This window comes from Diabrotica virgifera, chromosome 7 (genome assembly GCF_917563875.1).
Source record: "Diabrotica virgifera virgifera chromosome 7, PGI_DIABVI_V3a".
NCBI lineage: Eukaryota > Metazoa > Arthropoda > Insecta > Coleoptera > Chrysomelidae > Diabrotica > Diabrotica virgifera.
This window is the reverse complement of record NC_065449.1, coordinates 46,770,266-46,793,612: the sequence shown is the minus strand read 5'-3', so window position 1 is coordinate 46,793,612 and position 23,347 is coordinate 46,770,266. Positions and strand designations below refer to the sequence as shown.

At 33.3% G+C, this 23,347-nt stretch overlaps 1 protein-coding gene across 1 annotated transcript in view; it reads left to right on the top strand.

Annotated features, from left to right (window-relative positions):
- Window positions 1-20,896, top strand: part of LOC114334938 (odorant receptor 67a-like) — a 52,250-nt gene extending 31,354 nt beyond the window's left edge. The window contains exon 5 of the mRNA XM_028285074.2: window positions 20,675-20,896. Within this exon, the coding sequence (XP_028140875.2) occupies window positions 20,675-20,896 (222 nt within the window). The remainder of the gene's footprint in view (window positions 1-20,674) is intronic.
- Window positions 20,897-23,347: the final 2,451 nt, after the last annotated feature.

Sequence of the window (23,347 nt, the reverse complement as noted above, 5' to 3'; positions counted from 1 at the left end):
CCGCTCGACTAATACTCTTTAGAGCTGGCATCAGTGTGTGATCTCGCGTTGAACGGTAAATATCTAAAATTTCGTATATAAGTCCTCCCCTTTACTTTTCAGCGACGGATCTCGTTTCGCTGTAAATTTATCAGAAAAATTTAAGTACAAAAATCTTTTCCCCTCTAAGTGTGCCATGATTAATATGTTAATTATAAAGATATTTCCTATTGGTGGATCTCGGGTTGTCCTCGATTTAGTCGGATCTCGCCTTGATATGAAGACGTATATATATATATATATATATATATATATATATATATATATATATATATATATATATATACGTCTTCATATCAAGGCGAGATCCGACTAAATCGAGGACAACCCGAGATCCACCAATAGGAAATTAATTATTGGAGTATATTGTTCATAAGTATCTTTATAATTAACATATTAATCATGGCACACTTAGAGGGGAAAAGATTTTTGTACTTAAATTTTTCTGATAAATTTACAGCGAAACGAGATCCGTCGCTGAAAAGTAAAGGGGAGGACTTATATACGAAATTTTAGATATTTACCGTTCAACGCGAGATCACACACTGATGCCAGCTCTAAAGAGTATTAGTCGAGCGGTTGGAGCTCGTGTTGTATTGTATATTTCCCACGATATAAAGATATATAATGGGCGTAACTTCTAAGTATCGCTTCTTTTGTGTCTTTAAAGTCTACGATTGACCTTTCAGAAAGTCCCTTCGTTTTATTACATACATAAGGGTGTGAAAAAAGAAAAAGAATACTTGACAAATAATAACCATTTAATAATGATAATTATTTGCAATACAATATTTTAAAACTATACATTAATATTCTTAAAAAACACTTACTACGAAACCAAAATGTAATTATTATATTCTTAAATAATACAAATTGTTACAAAATAATTATTTAAATGATTGCTTGTTTTAAAAATACATTACAAGAAAGTAAAATTTTTTATAAATATTATTAAAGTTTAAAAAATAAAATAAGTCAATATGTAATTATTATTTGATAGTTAAAAAATGATTTTAAGTAAAATGATTTAAAAGATAAAAAGAAACACACATAATTTTCAGGGTCAACTCCTAATTGCATGAAAATTTGGATTTAGATTCTACCCATCCCCCACTTCAAAGTTGAATTTGTGCCGTTGATTGCTTTTACTTGGAGGGTGAAAAAATATACGTTTAAAATAAGTCAGGAAACAGATCTGACTAAGTTTAAGCAAATTTTGTTCTATAGAGTTTTTTTTTTTAACTTAGGTACTAGGTCAATTTAGTAGTAGGTACTAGAGTCACTTGCGACTAAAAATATTTACTTTTCAACAAAAAAAAAAACACGTTTTTCGGCGGTTTTTCGCAAATACTCAAAAAGTAAGTATTATATCGAAAAAATATTCTTGGAAAAAATGTAGCATATAAAAAAAAACGAAAAAATGGTATATTCTTAGTCTATAGAACCAGTAAAAGTAAATTTGTAGCTCATAAAAAAGACGATCTTATCCTTCAAATTCCAAATCAAATATTTTAACGTGATACATAGCACCAAAAAATGAAGCTCTTTTCGGGGAAAACCCATTAAAATTTTTTTAAAGTGTTAACAAAAAGCTTTATTTTATTTTATAAAAGTTATATACGGGTAGGAGAGACAACGGAACGAATTTTCGAACGTTTAAACAGGCGACATCCCCGATTTACCAATTTCTGGACAATTGATCCAAAGGCTGGATTCTAACAACGAAACAGTTGTGGATTTTCAAGTTTTCAATGAGAGTTAGAATGAAAAAACATTAGTGACCTCGAGTATGATGGTTTGGACAATTTGGCTGGTTATATCTGCCATAAATTGAAGGACTCCAGTATTCAATCCGAAGATGTTTCAACGTACACGTGGGTTGATCATTTGAGTAAGTGTGGTTTATGTAAACCATCAGACACTCTCTTGTCATATATTAAGTAACTGGAGACAATTTTTCCTTCCACATGAATGGTGATTCCATTTTGGTAACTAAAAATTATTTAGAAAACCTTATGTCCAAAAGTGTAACTGTAGACTGTTCTAACAAAGCGAACAAGTTATTTTTTAGGTCTCGGATGTACTTCCGAATTAAAGAATTAAACAAGTCTCTTAACAACCTGACATTGCGTAAAAGAAAAATTATGAAAACTGCTACATAGTTGCTGTATGTACGTCTATTTCACATGCACAAAATTTAAATAAAGTGCATGGCATGAAAACTGTAAAACTTATTTTTGTCTTTTCCAAGCCTCTTACTTAAATCTGATGAAATACATTATTTAAAAAGTAAAAAATTTTGTTTTTTTATCAATCCATTAAATTTATGGTTTTATTTTGGGGCTTTTCTTCCCCTTGGTAAAAATTATATTTACTAATGTGTAGGCCACTAATCAATTTTTGCCAACTAACGAAATATAATAATTTTAGTAGATATCGATTATATGAATATTTTTATTTTCCGGATACCAATATAATCAAGAAACTGGGAACTTTACAAATAACTGAAAATCAATTTAAATAAAAATAAATAGTTTAATAATTTTCCTCTAAACTATAAAAATCACTTAGTTTCTTTTAGTCATAATTCATTCATTTGTACTATTCTCAAATTTCATTCGCGTTCGTATTACGAACGCAGAGACGGGACTATGCTTTACTCTGTTGTTAACGTCATGCGCCAATCGGACGAGCTTACGTATAGTCGCCTCGTATTTCCGTGAGACTGTGTAAAAATATATTGTATCTGTAATAAAAGCGAGCCATAAAAATGAAAGCAAAAGTACCCTACCAGGAGTAGTTATTAACTGCAAAACTATCAATGACTAAGATGTGTAAAATATAAAAGTTTTAAGGTCTACATTCAGATACTCCTGGTATGATATTTTAAAATACGGGCAATCACCTAGGTAAGTTTTCATCGAACTGTTGATCGGTCCACGTGGACAAAGAGCCACTCAAAAAATCGGATATTGCTGTTATGACCAATCATAATGCGTTATCTTTTATCGGAAGAACTACTCACCCTTCGCTCAAGATATAACAATATTTGGCTGAGCGAGGCCATGCTATAAAATAGTTTATCACAAAGTGTCATCTTTCGGCCGCCAGCAGCCGTCCAGTGGTGTGCACGTGGTTAGGTATATTATTTTATTTTTAAATTGAGGCAGCGAAGCAGATTTTGCCAAACAAGAAACTGAGTTGAATTCAAATAGTGCATTGCAAGTGAATTTAATTGTGACTTCATCAGTGTTCTTTCTAAATTTCTTTTAACATTTTATGAAGACACTTTCCAAATGTGGCGTCTGTGGTGCAATAATAATTCTGCAGCTAAGAGCCACTGGACACCTCTAATCAATTGGAAGATTTACAAAGCTGTGTAATAAAACGTAAGCGACGTTTTCAATAACTCTATGATGATGTCAAACAATACTTCGATTAATTTTTAAAGCCAATAATTTTAAGTAGGTACAAAACTATATAGGTCTGGATCTCGCGCATGAAAAAAAAGTTGATTAATAGCAAGCTGAAAATTTGTTAATAGCTTAAGGGTGTCTAGTCGGATAAACTTTCGATATATGGGAACACTGGAATAGGGGCAGTTTTAATTGTGGAACAGGTTAAAAATTTGGGACGGTCAGACCACGAAAACGGCACATTTATTTTGTCCGACAGAATAGACTTAAACTCCCCGAACAGAGATTAAACTCTCATGCAAAAATCAGACTGCTATTTATCACCTGTCATAATTCCTGTCATTTGACATATTCTACATGTTCCACTCATTAAAACGCCTATTTGGTGATAAATAGCAGTCTGATTTTTGCATGAGAGTTTAGTCTCTGTTCGGAGAGTTTAAGTCTGTTCTGTCGGAAAAAATACATGTGCCGTTTTCGTGGTCTGACCGTTCCAAATTTTTAACCTGTTCCACAATTTAACCTTCCCCTGTTCCAGTGTTCCCATATATAAAAGTTTGTCCAACTAGACACCCTTAAGCTATTAACAAATTTTCAGCTTGCTATTAATCAACTTTTTTTTTCATACGCGGGATCCAGACAGATACTAATAGGCTAATAGATAAGCACCAGACTATTGAAAAGTATTACTAAGCTTTGTTTTTAAACCAAGAGGAGTACACTAAAAAGACATATTCACACCCAAGAAAGTCACTAGAAATATCACCAAACACATCTTCCTTTTTGGTTAATCATATCGGCCTTCGATGGTTATCCATAAATATTATATTATACTAATACGTCGCTAAAGAGTTACAATCTAAAGGTCGATAAAGGTATATCTATCAATGGAGAATTTTGGAACAACTTACGTGTTGCAGATGATACAGTAAAGGCCGGGACTCACATATCCGCACCGAGCCCACACCGAGCACAGACAGCATGCCCAGCCTTGCTATCTCTGCTCGGTGCGGGCGCGGTGCGGACACGGTGCTGGTTCGGTGCGGATATGTGTGTCCCTGCCTTAATAATAACGGATTAGGACAATGATTTAGAGAACGTAATGCAACGCCTTAGTGAACGCTGTCATAAGTACGGACTGAAGATTAATTTAAAGAAAACTAAATGCATGACCATGACTAAATTAGCACACGCAAACATCCAATTGACTATTGAAGATACTGTAATTGAGAGTGTGGATACTACAAATAATTAGGAACATGGATAACATTAAATGTGGACCAAAGCAAAGAAATTAGGGAGCGTTCAAGTATTACGTAACGCGGTTTTTGAAGATTTTTGACCACCGCTCCCACCTTCGTAACGCACCTTAATGGGGCGTTCACGTATTACGTAACGCAATTTTTGAAGATTTTTAACCCTCCCCTCTTACGTAATATTTGAACGGCCCTTTACGACACGTATTGAAATAGTACGTGCATCATTCATTAAACTTAAAAAGTTTCTTTGTTATTAGGATATAAGGTTAGAACTACGCCTAAGGATGCTTCGGTGTTACGTGTTCTCTACTCTTCCTTATGGCTTGGAAGCGTGGACACTAACAAGTCCATCAATTAGTCAAAAGATTACAATAACATGAAAGTTATCAGAGATAAAACAGGAAGGTTTACTACTTATGAGCAGTTGTATTACTAAAACGTATAAATTTGATCATACTTACTGTTTAATTATATGTGATAATTAATGTTATTGACAATTTTTTATACAGATATTATTATTTTACAATAAGTTCGGTTCAGTCGAGTCGATTAGTGTTATCACTATGTACCTAGGTATATCACAGATGTTGATAACACCGATATTTTTTTATTTAAACTTTTTCGTAAAATAAAATATTTACTGATACCCACAGAATTTGAGGAGATGCGATGGTCTCATTTACAATTTACACTTAAAATCAAATGTTTGCAAAATAATAACTTTTATTTAATTTAAATTAGATATCTACGCTACTGTTCACTAAATTATCACCCTGGTCACTCTTAACAATATTGCCATTTTGCTAGTATCTTGTCCGCTCTTGTTAGCGTAAATTTTCCAACGGAATCCCGTCTTTACCATAACTAGAATATCAGGGTGTGCATATTTCCGGGTCCCGGTGAATTCGTATCTATTTTAATCCCCATCCTAATTACAGACCAACTGGCAACTCTGGTGCGCAGATAATTTTTAGATAACCCATTAACTACCGGTGAATTGGTAACTTTCATTTTTTAAGTATTGTTGATAATCTAATATCGGTATTCCAGGTATTTAGCGGTTGCACTCCTAGAAAATGGAAAAATGTCACAGGAAGTGAAACCGATGATGAAACGAAACGCAAAAGAGAAAACTTGGATGATTGTTTTAATAGAAGTAAAATTAAAAAAACGGTCACCAAGCAAAGCAGGCAACGAAAACAAGGAAGACATGGAAAATGTTATGATTACAATAATGAAAGAGCTAATGAATAAAAACGATGAAATGCTTCAGGAAATAAAACAAATAAGGAAAGAATAACAACAAACCAATAAAGAGTTAATGGGTGTAAAAGCAGAGAAACAAAAACTAAAAAAAGAAGTAAAACAGCTACATGAATGAATGGAGCAACTGGAGAAATTTAGCAAAAAGAAAAGCTTGATCGTGACTGGGTTGAAAGTAGAAACAAATGATTATAAGAAATTAAAAGAAGAAATGGAAAATTTCAGAGCCCAAGAGTTGCAAAGACAAATAAAACTAAGAAGTGCAAAAAAAATAGGAGAAACAGTATGCGCAATAGAAACAGAAGCCCTCACGGATAAAATGGAAATCCTAAACAAGAAACGTAAACTAAAACAGCATAAAGATCGTATCTATATAAACAACGATTGGACATCGAAAGAAAAAGAAATACAAAAGGAAATAACTAAAATAGCAAAGGACGAAAGAAGCAAAGGTAAGCAAACGAAAATCGGCTACAAGAAATTAATAGTGAACGGTAAAATCTAGATATGGAACGAAGAGAGAGAACAGCTGATAGAAAATTCAAAAAACTAATAAACGAATAACAGCGGCTGAAATATGATATTGACATGGCAAAAAAAGACTCGGAAATGCAAACGGTTAACGAAAACAAAATAACGCACACAAAATAAAGAAAAAATCTCAATAAGAGGAAAAGAACAAAACCCATTAGAATGGGCTCTTGGAATATTAGAACCATGCTGGCAGCAGGTAAGATGCAAGAAATAGCTCTTGAAATGAAAAAATACCAACTAGAAATCCTAGCCGTACAGGAAATACGATGGAAGAAAGAGGGAAAAATTGAGAAGAAAAATTTTAGCATGTATTATTCGGGAGAAAACAAACAGGGAACGAATGGTACGGCATTTATGGTGAACAAAAAAATAAGGGAAAAACTGATACAATTCAAAGCAGTTAATGAAAGGATATCTTACATAAGAAAATAAACAAGCCCACATCTCGATAGTCAATTGCTATGCACCCACCGAAGAAGCAAACCAAGAAGATAAAACAGAATTCTAAGACATCCTGGAAGAAACCTGTGAAAATATTCCGAGGAATGACATATTAATAATATTGGGTGATTTCAATGCAAAGATCGGAAAGGAGGACTATAATCGTAATGTAGCTGGCAAAGAAACCATTCATGAAACTACGAATGATAATGGAGGAGAAATCTGCAACCTAGCAGCAGCAACAAATACATATATAGTTAGTACTGGGCATAAACATAAAAAAGAAAACAAAATAACATGGATGATACCAGGAAGAATGGATGGAAACCAAATAAATCATACTCTAATTTCGAAAAAGTGGACACAAATAGTACAAGACGTAAGGTCATATATAGGGGCAAATGGAGGCACTGACCACATATTGTTGATAGCAAAACTTAAGATGAAAATAATCAAAGCAAATAATCATAAGGAAGGAAAAAGGAGGAAATGGAATATAGCCAATCTGAAAACGCAAGAAACAAAGCAACAATATACAGAAAAACTGGAACAGAAATTGGGTCAGTACGAGCACATAGAAATAGAAGGAGAATGGAAAAACATAAAGAACAGCATAATAGAGACAGCAGAACAAATAATAGGATTCCAAAAAAACAAAGAATCGAAAGAATGGTTTGATGAGGAATGTCACCAAAAAAGTCAACTGAAGCACCTCGCAAGAAACAAATGGCTACAAAGTGCCGAACAGGAACAACTGGACCAATATAGAAAAGAAAAACAAGAAGCATTGAAACTCTATAGAAGAAAGAAGAACACATGGATCTCTGAACAAATGCAAGAATTAGAAACGAATAATAAAGACAACAAGAAATTGTTCGAATAGATAAAACAACAACACAGTACCAAAAAATCTGTCACAAAAATAAACAAAAAAGATTGGGAAAACATTTCACGGACCTATACAAAAACGACAATAAGGCATATTCAGAGGATGAGGATATAAGAGATAACAAAGATGAAGAGGAAGTCGCACCTACTTATTAGCAATTCATGGAGGTATTAAAACAACTAAAAGTAAACAAAACGCCAGGGCCAGATGAAATCAACAACGAACTGATCATCAACGGCGGAGAGGAGCTCACGAAGCGAATGCACAAGTTAATGGTTACAATTTGGAAGGACGAAAGCATGCCCATAGAATGGAAAAACGGACACATCGCACCAATCTTTAAGAAAGAAGATCCAACTAAGTGCTGCAACTACAGACCAAATATGCTACTAAATACAACGTATAAGATATTGACCACAATTATAAGAAACCGACTAAATCAATACACAGAAAAAATTATAGGACCATATCAACAGGGTTTTAGAACAATAGATCAAAGGAAGATCAACAATAGATGCAATACACGTACTGACACAAACAATTGAAAAAAGCTATGAACATGACATATAATTACATATACTATTCATCGACTTCCAACAGGCCTTCAACAGCATATACAGACAACAATTATTAAAAGAAATGAAAAAAATGGAGATACCGGCAAAATTAATAAGACTAACTAGAATGACAATAAAAGACTCAACAGCAAAAGTTAAAACAAATGAGGGCGATACAAATGACATCAAAATATAACTTGAAGTAAGACAAGGAGACAGTCTGTCAACGACACTATTTAATATCGCTCTAGAAGGAGTAATTAGGGACACAGGGCTGAAAAAGACAATTATTCAAAGCTCAACACAGATCATAGGATATGCAGATGAACTGGGACTGGTAGCACGAGATAAAAAAAGACTAGAAGAGGCACTTTTAACCCTGGTAAGAGAAGCAAAGACGAGAGGACTAATAATCAATCAGAATAAAACAAAATATCTTATAAGCACACGAGACAATGTAAACAGAATAGCAGAAATAAAGATAGGTGAAAATACATTCCAGAGAGTAGATTGCTTCAAATACCTGAGGGTGATGGTGGACGGCAAAAACGGAAGGAGTATAGAGATAAACGACAGAATTAAAGCAGGTAATAGAGTATATTGGAAATATCACCAACTACTCAAGGACAAAAACCTGAGCAAAAAAAACAAAATCAAAAATATACACAGCAGCAATCAGATCAGTGATAGCCTATGGAGCAGAAGTAATGTGCCTTACGAAAAAAGACGAAGAAAAGTTAAAAATAATTAAGAGAAAAATTATAAGGATACATGGCCCAGTAAAGACAGAAACAGCGGAATATTGAAAGCTGATGAACCATGAAATAATAAATATAAATAAAGGAGAAGATATAGTAAAATTCATTAAAGCACAAAGCCTCAGATGGTTTGGGCACACACAAAGAAGAGGGGTAGAAGAACTGATCAGGAAGATAATGAATTGGAAACCAGTAAAAAATAGACCAAGAGGAAGACCAAAAATTAGATGGGAAGATCAACTGCTAGACGATATATCAAAGATGGAAATTGCAAACTGGAGAGAAAAGATTCAGGACCGGAGAGAGTGGAAGAAGATAATAGAGAGGGCAAAAAAACATCACAACCTATGAACTAAGACCTAAAGGAAAAGCGGACTAATTTACCGCGTGAAATGGATTAAAAGAGCTCATATTTGAGCGAACTATACTCTAACAAGAGTGAACGGTCCATATAATAATTCCAGGTATGTACCTGTATAAATTACCCTCCTTGAAGTTGGTGTAAAAGGTATTCACCATTTATGTATTGTCTTTTGGAAGGATTACTAGAGAAAATCCAAATAAATTTTGAAAAAATGGCTGAAATCGCTGAAATTCTTGTAACAGATTCCGTAATGAGTGTACATGGGTGGTAAATGATTTTAAATTTCACTTAAAGAAAGTGCTAAAAAGTCTAAAACATTTATGGTACTGTTCTGCATCTGGTTTCCAGGCAACCTGTTATACCTACGGTTAGTTTTTTTAATATTTTGAGTAGTAACTATGTTGGTTATCAACAATTTGATGTCAAAAATGCACATTTTGCCATTTTTTGTCTACCAGTAAGAAGAAAAACATTCAAAACAAAATTTAAGATAACCGCATTATAGAGCATGTAAAACAATTTAAACAAGGTTTTATAAATTTCGCTATACTTAATTGTTGCTTATAAAACTATAAATTAAGTCAGTTTAACGTTAATATAACTTATGTAAAAAATACAACTTATATCTCGATATTACGTGAAATAGCTCAAAGAAATGAGTAAAAATACACGGTTTTTATGACATTCAGTGTAACTACGTAACAATTGTTTTAGTTTCTATATGGACGGAATAACAAAATTTATGTAAATCTGACCAATTTTTTCTCAATTTAATTATTTATTGACAATTTAAATGAAAAATAGCCGATTTTTAGAATTTTCGTCTATAAGTTACAATGTTTTACCAAAAAACTGAAAAAAGAACCGATTAGTTTATTGAAATAACCTTAAAATGAGTTGAAGTAAAATAGAATTGGAGCTTTGTTTATCAATAAACATTAACTATTCAAATTTATTTCTTACGTTTTAAGCTAACTACCTGAGGTACCCCTAAACCCTAAAAATGTCATCAAAACGACGATTTTGAAGCTCTTTCGACTGGATTAAAGAAGCTATTATCGATTCAAACAAAAGTTGTGTATTTTTAATTCTAAATTTCAACTATTTAATTAAAAATAAAGTGTTTCAGTTGAAAATTCAAAGTTGCTACACCCACCGCTTTCGCAGGCAGAATAAGAACCCTGCTATTGCATAAGTATATAGATTTTGAAAAACCATTCAAAAAGCATTCCAAAGTTTTTTCGATATGCCGTCTAGTTCTCGAGATATTTGACAATCGCCTTTCTGGACAGAGCCCTTAAATAATGTAAACATTCTTATTCAAGCTAGACATAAGCCGAGTGAGAGAGCTGACCGTGAAATTCATTTGCGATGTTTCCAAATTTACCGGATCTCGGGTTGTCTGCAAAATATATATTTACCATATACACAACGGATCGCGCGCGCTGCCCTCTACAGCGGATTTAGTGGAACCACTGCAATATAAAATTCACCAAAAGGGGTGCAAAATGAGGTCCAGACAAAAATCGATTTCCTTGTACCCTAACCATTGTTACATCGAGATGTCACTATATACACGTGAATACAAGGTGAGATCCAAAATCGGATCTCGCCTTGCAAAACGGATCTCATCTTGTATAGCTTATGATACAAACGGATCTCGCCTTGATATGAAGACATATATATATATATATATATATATATATATATATATATATATATATATATATATATATATATATATATATATATAATACTAGTGACGTCATCCGTCTAGGCGTGATGACGTAATCGATGATTTTTTTAAATGAGAGTAGGGGTTGTTTGATAGCCCATTTGAAAGGATATTTAATTTTATATTCAGTAATATAGACATTAACATAATTATTTATACAGGGTGTACAAAAAAATTTTTTTTAATAAATTAATTTAGACAAAAGGGAGAAAAAAATTGTGTGTACACCCTGTATAAATAATTATGTTAATGTTTATACTAATGAATAGAGAACTAAATAACCTTTCAAATGAGCAATCACATAACCCCTACTCTCATTTAAAAAATCATCGATTACGTCATCACGCCCAGATGGATGACGTCACTAGTATTATATATATGCCAAAAAGTCCTAATTTAAAAATAAAAATCGACCTGTCTGAGGATTTCTCTTCAAATTGGCCCATTCTCGAGATAATGAATTTATGCAAACTCAAACGTCCTCATTTATACTACGGTGTCCCGCCCGCTTGATTAGCAATTAAAAAACAAAGGGGTTTTCGATATTGTATTGTAAAAATCTCTTCGGAATTTTATCAATCAACGTTTAAAGAATATCTACCTACCTTGGCAACATTCAAATTTTTAGTTAAATGTCCGATTTAGGGTTAAAAATTGCCGATTTCACAATTTTCAAAATTTTTAATCGCTTATATAACAAAAACTATTAACCTAAGACTAAAGACCTTTTCTGTTTGGAATGATTCAAAAAACCTAAAGAAACTTTGTTCGATGCAAAAAAGATAATTTTAGGAAAAACCCCTAATCTTTACCCTCGCCTGGCAAGGTCTTATGCTCTTCAGAATCGCCTGTCATTGTACACATTTCTTCTAAATGACTTAAACACATACTTAAATTTAAACTTTACAGGAGAAAGTTTATTTTACCCCTTAAATTTTGCACTTTTCGATTCACCTGGTAGATACACGTGCACGGCTGATGCCTGCCAGGTCATGGTTTTTAACCTTGGTGTGCTATGAATTATCACTAGACAAATTTCTAGCCTTACAGACGACCGTTAGTCGGAGGGTTCACTAGCGCTTAGACTATAACGCTCTTAATGTAAGTTTATAAATACCTCTAAACGCAGCCAAGGTGAAAAATCTGAACTTTTTATTAACTTTTAATAATAAAATATATCTATATATTTTTTTGTTTTTTTTTAGGTAATTAGAGGTTCTTTCACCTATATGGCTGTTTTCAAAACTATGCAATAAAAGAGCAGATGTTACTGGTGTTAAAAATTGTAAGATTTATTGTAGTAAAATCAGATTAAATAATAGTATGTAGGTCGGCATCAATAGAGTTGTTTGATTTATTAGACATATTTAAATTAAAAAACCTCAGGCATCTTTAAAATGTCCTTTAATATTATAATAATCACAAAAAAAACATAAATCAGCAAGTAAATATTCGGGAATTTGAATCATCTAAAACCTATACTAACTTCTTCTTCTTCATGTGCCTTGTCCGTTGCGGACGTTGGCTATCATCATAGCAATTTTAATCTAGTTTGAGGCGTTTCTGAATAACTCGATCGATGTTAGTCCAAACCATTGGCGTAAGTTTTGAAGCCTTCTTTCGTTGAAGTGTCTTCTTCTTCCGGGTCCGCATTTGCTTTCTATTTTACCCTGTATTATCAGTTGGAATATATGATATTTATCATGTCTCATAATATGACCGAGGTATTTAAGTTTTCGATTCTTAATTGTGGAAGAGATTTCTTTTTGTTTACCCATTCGGCGCAGTACCTCTACATGGTGTGAGTGATCCAGGATATTTTGAGGATACGTCGATACTCCACATTTCGAATGCCTCCAGCTTTCTCATTATTGTTTCCGTTGGTGTCCAAGCCTCTGCGCCATACAACAAGACTGGAAATAAATAGCACTTTAGCAGCCGTATTTTTAGTGGGAGAGATAATAAGTCGGAATGGATGAATATATTTTTCATGTTGTTAAATATTGCTCTGGCCTTTTCAATTCTAGATCGTATTTCGGTTGTTTTATCCCATTTCGAGTTGACGACTGTTCCGGGGTATATATACGAGTCAACGTGTTCAATTAGTTGGTTTTTATTTTCAATTGTCTGGCAGGTTTTTGAGTTTTGCTGACCAGCATCCATTTTGTTTTATTTATGTTGAGGTTAAGTCGTCTTTCTTCACTCGCTCTTTGTACACTGTCCATAACATACTGAAGTTCATCGATACTACTGGTAAGTACGACTGTATCGTCCGCATATCGGATGTTATTTGTCAATTCTCCATTGATTTTTGTGCCTTCGTTTGCTTCATCCAGTGCTTTTTTAAAAATTTGTTCAGAGTAAATATTAAAAAGGAGAGGGGAGAGAACACATCCCTGTCGCACACCTTTTCTGATATCAATGCTCTCTGTTGACGCATTGCCGACTTTTACCCTGGCTGTCTGATTCCAGTAGACACTTGTCACAATTCGGATGTCCTTATCATCAATTCCTATGCTTTGTAGAATTTCAATTAGTTGGTCATGTCTCACATTGTCAATGGCTTCCGAGTAATCTACAAAGCACATGTAGACATCCTTGTTCATACCCCTACACCTCTGTACTAATACTTGCAGACAAAACACTGCCTCCCTTGTGCCCAAAGCGTTCCTAAAACCAAATTGTGACTCATTGATTTCCGCTTCACACTTATTGTAGATTCTGTTATATATGATATTGGTGAAGACTTTGGTGATATGATTAATGAGGCTTATCAGTCTATGTTGGTCACAAAATTTAGTGTTTGGTTTTTTAGGAATGGCCGCGAAGGTTGATTGTAAGCAATTTTCCGGAATTGTGCCGCTGTCGTATACATTATTAAAAAGAGTGGTTAGGGTTTCTAGGAATGAGTTGTCCGTTTCGCATAAGAGTTCTAGAACTTCAGCATGAATATTGTCAGGTCCTGAAAATTTGTTATTTTTGAGGGAGCATATTGCTTTGTCTACCTCTGAATTGAGAATACATATACTAACTATGTATATAAAATAAAACATAAAAGGAAATTGCAAGATTACAAGTGCTAAAGGACAACAGAACGCCAAAAACCGAAAAAATGTTAGGTATTGATCAGAGTCTTGATTGATTGAACCTCATTTATTCTCATTGGGCAGTCTAATATCTTTTCAATGTTTTATTCTGACTAAATAGCATGTCCCGCCAAGATTTACCTCGGCGAAAAAATGAACATCATATCAATTAGAACCTACAAAAGGTGTCGAATTTAAATCGTAATTGACAGATATTCCCTTTTTAAATGCTTTTCTTTAGTTCAATCGATTGGGTCAAATCTTTAGACGTTAATTTAACTGCCTTTTCTTTAATACACGACATATTATACATTCGCGGGAACAATACACGAATAGTCAATAAAAATAATTTTTATGTTTATTTATTGTGTAAATAAAAAAACGATTTTAATGGAAAATATTCTCTTGTGTTTTACAATGTAGAAACTTGAAATTTTTAAAAATTGTAGCTAATTATATGAACTATACATAATTTCACTTTTTACGTTAATTGTTTACGTTGTGTTTCATAAATAAACAATAAACTTTCAAATTTTTTGCCGATTTCGACTACTTTTGATGTTTATACATCATGTTTATAAACATCCTAAGCGGCGACGATTTTGAACGTTGATATCTTTCTTTATATATAAACATCGGCGCTTATTCGTGTTAAATTTCAATACGATAAGAAACAAAACTTCAACCAAAACTCAAATTCAAAAAGTTCGTGTTTAACGTAGTCTTAGAAAATCCACCGGTAGGGACGTTTCGTGCTACAATTAATATTAGAATTCGTTTTGGCGTATTAATTCAAAGTTTGTTACGAACCATTAAACATATTCAACGGTCATTTTTGAACAAGTGTGTTTCTGTCACCTATGTACTGTGAATGTTAGAGAATGAAGAAATTACAGAAAATGTACAATGTATGTATCAAATGTTGAAATAAATGCAAAAAATGTGTCTATCATATACATGTAAAAGAGTAAGACTAAAAAGTAAAAAATATAAAAAATGAAAAAATTCTTTTAGGAAACGCTTTTCTTTAGTTACGAGTGACTAAAATTAAAACTATTATAAAAAATCAATTAAAAAGCAAAAAATAAAAAAAATCAAAAAGGATTATTCGAAAAAAACTGTTAAACAGATTAAGTATAAAAAAATCTCACACATTTGTTAAAAAATTGAAAAAATCTAACACATTCGTTAAAGAAAAGAGTGGGGCGCCTCTTCATCGAATAAACGGTTTGAGGATAGATACGTTTTTCTTTTCTCGTCCCATGGTTTTTTTAACGAATGTGTTATATTTTTTAATTTCTTAACAAGTGTGTGATATTTTTGTATATTTAATCTGTTTAACAGTTTTTTTCGAATAATCCTTCGAGTTTTAATTTTTTTTAAGTTATACTTCTTTAGGCATTAGTGTGAATTTTTACATTCCCTGGCGCATGCGCACACCGACGCTATCTTATTAGTCGCTTAAACGTTATACGGGATCTTGTTGGGTGTTAAAATCATCTGTCAATAATTGTTGGATATTATGGATTTTGTGTATATTAGTTTTTATTGTTGTGATGGCATAGAAAAAAGCAAGTTTACAATTGTAGTGACTTTTTAAATAGTTTTTAAAAGCGACAGGTACGTACTAATTGTAAATGTTTCAGTCTCCTAATAAAAAATTACATAGGTACCTACCCATTTGGAAAATTTAAAATGAACATACCAAAATAGTGTGTAATGCTTTGATTTACATAATTTGATTACCATCAAAATTTCTGTCAATATTCACCTAATATATTGTTTTATTACTCTACGTGTTGTTGCATTTTAACATTTCAATATTCTACAAAAATCAAACTAATTTAGTTAACCCTCGTAAGGCGGTGCTTAGATTCTTACGTAAACAACGATGCGGGGTGCATTTGCACCCCATTTGTATATCCATTTTTTTATATGTGAATGTCGGGGAAATTAATTTGAAAGATAATTAGGACTTAATTATTATAGTACAAAACATAATGTTCCAAAAAAAATACTCATTTTTTCTTTAAAAAAATTATTATCGTCGGAAGACAAACATATGAAATTTTTCACAGAATGAGCAACACAAAGTTTTTACACACAATACAGTTATGCTGGGACTTTCGGTCTTTTTTCTCTGACATAAGTAACACCGACCTTATCCCGTAGCTCTGTTAGTTAAAGGTGGAACATCAGAAATGTCCAATTCATGATACGAAATTTTCATCATTTACACCCAAAAGCAATTTTTTCAAAAAAGCACGTAAACGCAAAGAATTTTTAATGCAATAATGGGTGGAATACGTTTAGAATTATTGAGTTTAATACGAATCAAAAAATGGACAAAAATCAAAAAAATTTATTAAAAAGATAAGCGAGAAAAACGAGGTCTGGGGTGCAGCTGCACCCCGCACCGCCTTACGAGGGTTAAATTCAGAACTGTCAAAATTTAAACCGTTTAGTTCGTCGATCTTCCCACATAATGCATGTGCCTCCGTGGGTAAAAGTGTAAGATGAATGAATTAAAATACTAACTGCGGGTATTGCTAACAATAAGCGGGTTCGAACCCCAATAGAAACTGTTATCTTTTTTATACATTTTATGATTGTCAGTATATTTATTATATATAGTTTTTTCAGAAAATACGTATTTAGTTAAAAAAATTTCCGACAATTATTGTTCAGAAATCATTTGTTGCATTTTTCAATGTGTTTGTGTGTGTTTTATCCTTTTATCCTTTTTAATTTTTGGTACTGTGTTAATAAAATTTTTTGAAAAGTACATAGTAAGTATTAAAATTAGTTTAATATTTAAATCAAATATAAATAAACTGTTTAAAGTATATTAATTTCGTTGAAATCAGATAATAGAAGTATAACTTTTTACTTGCGTACAAAGTACACAGACATTATTTTTTATTTTTTGCTTTTTAGTTGATTTTTTATAATATATTTTAGTCACTCGTAACTAAACAAAAGCGTTTCATAAAAAAAAATTTCATATTTTTTATTTATTTTAGTTTTTAGCATTTTAATGTATTGCATATTGCACTAAGTTTTATTTTTTTATATAGATAATATGACGTAAGATATTATATGAAATCGGATATTCCGATGGCATATATTTAAAACTTTCCACTATTGATTTATTCAGAATTCTGGTTCAGAAAATAGTGTATAATTATGAAGGTGTGGACGAGAACTGAATTTAAATTATTAGTAGCATTTAAATAATCGATACATTTGCACTGGTTCGCGAATTCTGTCTACGCTTTTTTCGAGAAGAAAAATATTTGTGTTTTTTTTTGTATAAAACACAACCAAAACAAAGATATGCAGTTTGCTTCCGATGGATTACAAAACATATTTGGAAAGAAGATTAAGTTCAACAAATAAGTATCATCATTTTTTAAAATTCATATCTGTACAATTTACACTACTAAAAAATAGTATATTTTCCTGTAAAGTAAAACGTTTATAAAAATAATAAGGAATTATACTGAAATACAATTGTAAATGTAACAATTAATTTATTGATAAGCAAATCCATTGAGGAAGGTTTCGGAGCCATGAATAATTCTTTCTACCAATTCCGCTTTTTCCATCAGTATTTCCGTTGAGCATTAACTGCAGTATTCAGTATCTACTGCCTCTCATTATATGCCCCAGATATTCAAGTTTTCTTTTTTCTATCATCTTAATTAAGTCAATTTTACCTTGACCTATTCTGTGTTAATACTTCTATGTTTGAAATGCGTTGAACCCATGATATTTTGAGCATTCTACGATATGACCCCATCTCGAAGGCTTCTAATTGGTTTATCATATTAACCTTTGGACATCGTAGGACATCGCAGTGTAGGAAATCCCCGAAAAGGAAACAATACTGAAAAAGGGAGCTACATTTTTCTGTGAATTATTATAATCAAAGTAATTGGAAATAAACTAAAAGACTAAGTTTTCAGTAGTAATTACACAAGAGCTCTAAAATTATTGAATTTTTCCCGAGTGACACTCTGACAGTTTTAATTTCACGAGCCGAAGGCGAGTGAAATTATGTCAAAGTGTCACGAGGGCAAAAATTCTATATTAATTTTAGAGATCGAGTGCAATTTGTTGCGATGATTTCATGAATAAAACTGTTCAAAACCAAAATGTTATTGTGATTTATTTATGTAAGTACAAATTAGTACAATTAAACACACAGTTGTTATAAATATTTGACGCTTGAAAGTCATCACTTTTATAACTTTTAAAACATTAATTGTCATTAATGTCACTGAATGTATTTTTTCATAGCAACTAAGGGCATCTGACGTAATATACTTGACGACGGGCAATTATCAAAAATTATCAATTTAATTTAGATTTCTGTAGCTTTCTATTGGTCAGAATCTCCTATGAATGAAATAATCAATCTAATAACACATAAAACAACATCAAAAAAAATGTTACTCTACACCCTACCAGATTGAAAACAATGGAAACCTTCTCTGGTAACACCTCCGAGGCTTCTACAATTTGCAAGCAATAACGGATGCTGAGACTAAGGAAGATAAGGGAATTTTACAATTTATAATCAACGTCCCATCTGCTCAGCGTGGTAAAGTTCCAGCGAGAATGGTTCCCTTCGTACTCCAATCGGAGTAAACATGTAAATCAAAAATGAATAACCATTTTCAATTTCGTTGAAACACGAAACTACAGCCGCATCATTATTCCAGTTCAATCGGAGAGTGCAGCAAGCACCTCTACCGGTTTCGAAACTTATTAGTCTCATCAGGAGGCACATACGCTGCTCTCTCTGACCCAACTAGGACAAACCCCGGCGTGCAGGGATGCCCTAGCGGCAATTGCTAGCAAAAGACTAAGTTTTCAATCTAATAGCACATAAAACAACATCAAAAAAATGTTACTCTACATCCTACCAGATTGAAAACAATGGGAACCTTCTCTGGTAACACCTCCGAGGCTTCTACAATTTGCAAGCCATAACGGATGCTGAAACTAAGAAAGATGAGGGAATTTTACAATTTAGAATTCACGTCCCATCTGCTCAGCGTGGTAAAGATCCAACGAGAATGGTTCCCTTCGTACTGAATAGCTGATCAGGGTACACTGAGCAGATGGGACGTGAATTATAAATTGTAAAATTCCCTCATCTTCCTTAGTCTCAGCATCCGTTATGGCTTGCAAATTGTAGAAGCCTCGGAGGTGTTACCAGAGAAGGTTCCCATTGTTTTCAATCTGGTAGGATGTAGAGTAACATTTTTTTGATGTTGTTTTATGTGCTATTAGATTGAAAACTTAGTCATTTGCTAACAGTTGCCGCTAGGGCATCCCTGCCATTTCGTTCGTTGCGATCCGTGACTACACGCCGGGGTTTGTCCTAGTTGGGTCAGAGAGAGCAGCATATATGCCTCCTGATGAGAGACTAATAAGTGTCGAAACCGGTAGAGGTGCTTGCTGCACTCTCTGAATAAACTGGAATAATGATGCGGCTGTAGTTTCGTGTTGCAACGAAATTGAAAATGGTTATTAATTTTTAATTGGAAATAGTTTGATATTTTATGAAACGGAATGCGCCATGGAGGTTATACACGAAAAGAAGTAAAAACAAAGAAAAATTGAAAAGTATATCAGTCATAAATCCCAAATAAACTACTTTCAGAACAACATATTGAATAAGTTATTAACTTTATCTAATATTCATACACATGAGAGTCCCAAATCGTCAAAACCAATCATTACTACAAGTTCAGAGTTTCGTATGTTGGTATGAACATTCTAAAAAAATAAATGTAGGAGGAAAGTTTGTTTGCAAACTGTATTTCAACTTACATGGAAAGAATGAATAAGTAACAATGATTCCGATTAAATTATAATGACCCATGGAATAGATTACATAAACTTTCAGCATCATAAACGGTTCGTGCTAATAAAATAGCACTTTAATACTGACATTTATTTTTTTTAATTCATCTAATGTGATTGTAAGATACAAAGCTGATTAACAGCATTTATGAATAAAACTAACAAATGTATTATATACAGACAACATAAAAACTGTTAAAATATGTATCGTATCTAATCCTATCCAAATGCTTCCAACAATTTCTTACAATAAAGGCTTTTATGAAACCTGCGAAGCATATTAATACATATTTTTGTTAACCTTGACATTTTCGGCTTACAACCTGGAGTGTGAATAGATACTAGCTGATCCCTATCCTACTTTTAGTAGTTTGTTGTACGAGAATAAGAAATGAAACACGTGCTACGTGCACTTGTGAGAAGAATTAAAAAGAGCATTGTGGACACTTTTTAAAGCAACTGGAGCACGATGTTTATGGTTTACAAAAAGAAATATGGCGCCTTGTAGGAGGTCAAAGAGCAAGGGTGAAGGAATTAATAGACTCAAAACACATTAAAAAGGATGCATGGATAGACTATCTAAAGAAGTTATATACAGAAGAACAACATTTGGCGTTTGAGCCAGAAACACCAGAAATTACTATAAACGAAGAAGTTGACATGAGCAATCATGAGTAGGTAAAATGACACTTAAAAAATAAATAACAGAAAAGCTACAAGTAAAGGATAAATTGTTGAAATATGGTAGAGTGGTAATGACAGATCGGAGCAGGAGAAAGCAAACAGGGTCGCAATGGAACCGCCTTTCTAGTTGGTAAGAGCGTAAGAGACAAGATTATTAACTTTAAAACGCTTGATGGAAGAATAGCATATATAAGAATGAAAAATAAACAAGCAAATTTAACATTTGTTAATATATACGCCCCTACAGAGAATGCTCCCGAAGAAGAAAAGAATGAATTCTATGAGAAACTTGAAGAATTGTACGAAGAAATACCAAAGAACGACATACTAATCATGTTCTTCTTATTCTTGTACCACTTCTATCGGAGCTTGGAAATCATCAAGGCTACCCTAACTTTGTTTACAGCTGACCTAAAAAGTTCATTAGTGGTGCAGCCAAACCACTCTCTCAAATTCCGCAACCATGACATTCTTCTACGGCCTGGATTCCGTTTTCCTTCTATTTTTCCTTGCATTATATTTTGAAGTAATGCGTATTTATGACGTCTCATCAGATGACCTAAATACTCGAGTTTTCTTCATTTTATCGTTAACAAAATTTCTGGGTCTCTTCCTATCCTTCGTATTACTTCAAGATTTGTGATTCTTTCAACCCAACTTATCTTCAGCACTCGACGGTAGCACTAATCATGTTAGGAGACTTCAACGCAAAGATAGGGAAAGAAGACATGAACAGAGAAATCGCAGGAAAAAGACTATCCATCAAAATACGAATAACAATGGCAGGAGAATATGTAATCTAGCAGCAGCAAACAAATACTTTTATTATTAGCACCCAATTCATGCACAAAGTAACGTGGCTAATACCTGGAACAACGGACAGAAACCAAATAGACCACATCCTAATCTCAAAAAAAAATGGAGAACAATTGTACAGAACCTAAGGTCTTACAGGGAAGCCAATGCTGATTTGGATCACATTTTGGTGATAGGCGACATGTAACTGAAGATACTTAAAGACAAAACCGACAGATAGAAAAGAAAGAGGTGGAATCGGTCAAAACTAAATGCAGATAATGCAAACAGAAATATCTGCACCAAGTTGGAAGAAAAACTACTAGTCCTAAAACCATCGAACATAGATGAAACATGGGAAGGCATAAAAGATAGTATCTTAACAACAGCAGAGGAGACGATAGGACTAATGGAAGACAATAAAAGAAAGGATTGGTACGATGAAGAATGCGAGCAAGCTAGTGAAGACAAGGACAAATCAATAGATCTACATATACTGTTTATTGACTACAAGCAAGCCTTTGACAGTGTAATAAGGGAGGGGCTAATTGATGATATGGATCAACTAGGCATTCAAGAAAAACTAGTATGTCTCACGAAAATGACGATGAAGGAATCCAAGGCACGAATCTTAACAAGGGAAGGCCCGTCAGTAGGAAGGGAAGTACAAATGTAGGTAGGTGTGAGACAGGGAGACTCCCTGTCAACAACATTATCTAACATTGCCATAGAGGGAGCAGTAAGAGCAGCCAAAATTAGGGGAAATATTATCGAATCTTCAGCCCAACTGACAGCGTATGCAGACGATATTGCACTGGTTACTAGAGATTTAAAAACCATGCAGAATATAATAGTAATACTAGATAAAGAAGCAAACAAGAGAGGGCTAGTAATAAATCAAAGCAAAACAAAATACCTCAAGTGCTAAAGAGAGAATACGAACATCGAGAAAGAAATTAAGCTTGTTGCATATACGTTTGAAAGAGTACACCGTTTCAAATACTTGGGAGTGATGGTGAATGGCAAAAATGATAGAACGGATGAAATAAATCAACGCATCCTACTGGGTAATAAAACCTACTGGAACTACCAGAAATTCTTGAAAGAAAATCACATTAGTAAGACAACCAAATTAAAAATTTACAAGACTGCGATCAGGCCAGTGATCACCTATGATGCAGAGACGATGTGCCTAACACAAAAAGATAAAATGATGTTAGAAATCTTAGAGAGAAAGATAATTCGACGAATAATGGGACCGGTGAGGATAAGTGTAGACGAATTTGGAAGACTCACCAATGAAGAAATTAAAGAAGTCATCCAGGGTGAAGACATAATCAAGTTCGTGAAGGCGCAAAGGCTCAGGTGGCTGGGACACACAGAAAGAGCTAACCCAGACTCTACGGTAAAGCGAGTAACTGGCTGGAGACCAACAACAAAGAGACCAAAGAGAAGACCCAAAACAATATGGAGAGATCAAGTCTTAGGAGACATAAAGAAGCTGATAATCTACAATTGGAAGGAGCGTTATGCATGAATCAGAGAGCCCAAAAGGGCGGCAAACACTCCGCCAAGAGTAAATAAACCATAATGATGATGAATCAATTTGCTAAATACTACCATGAGACTTACAACTAAATTTTGCATGAA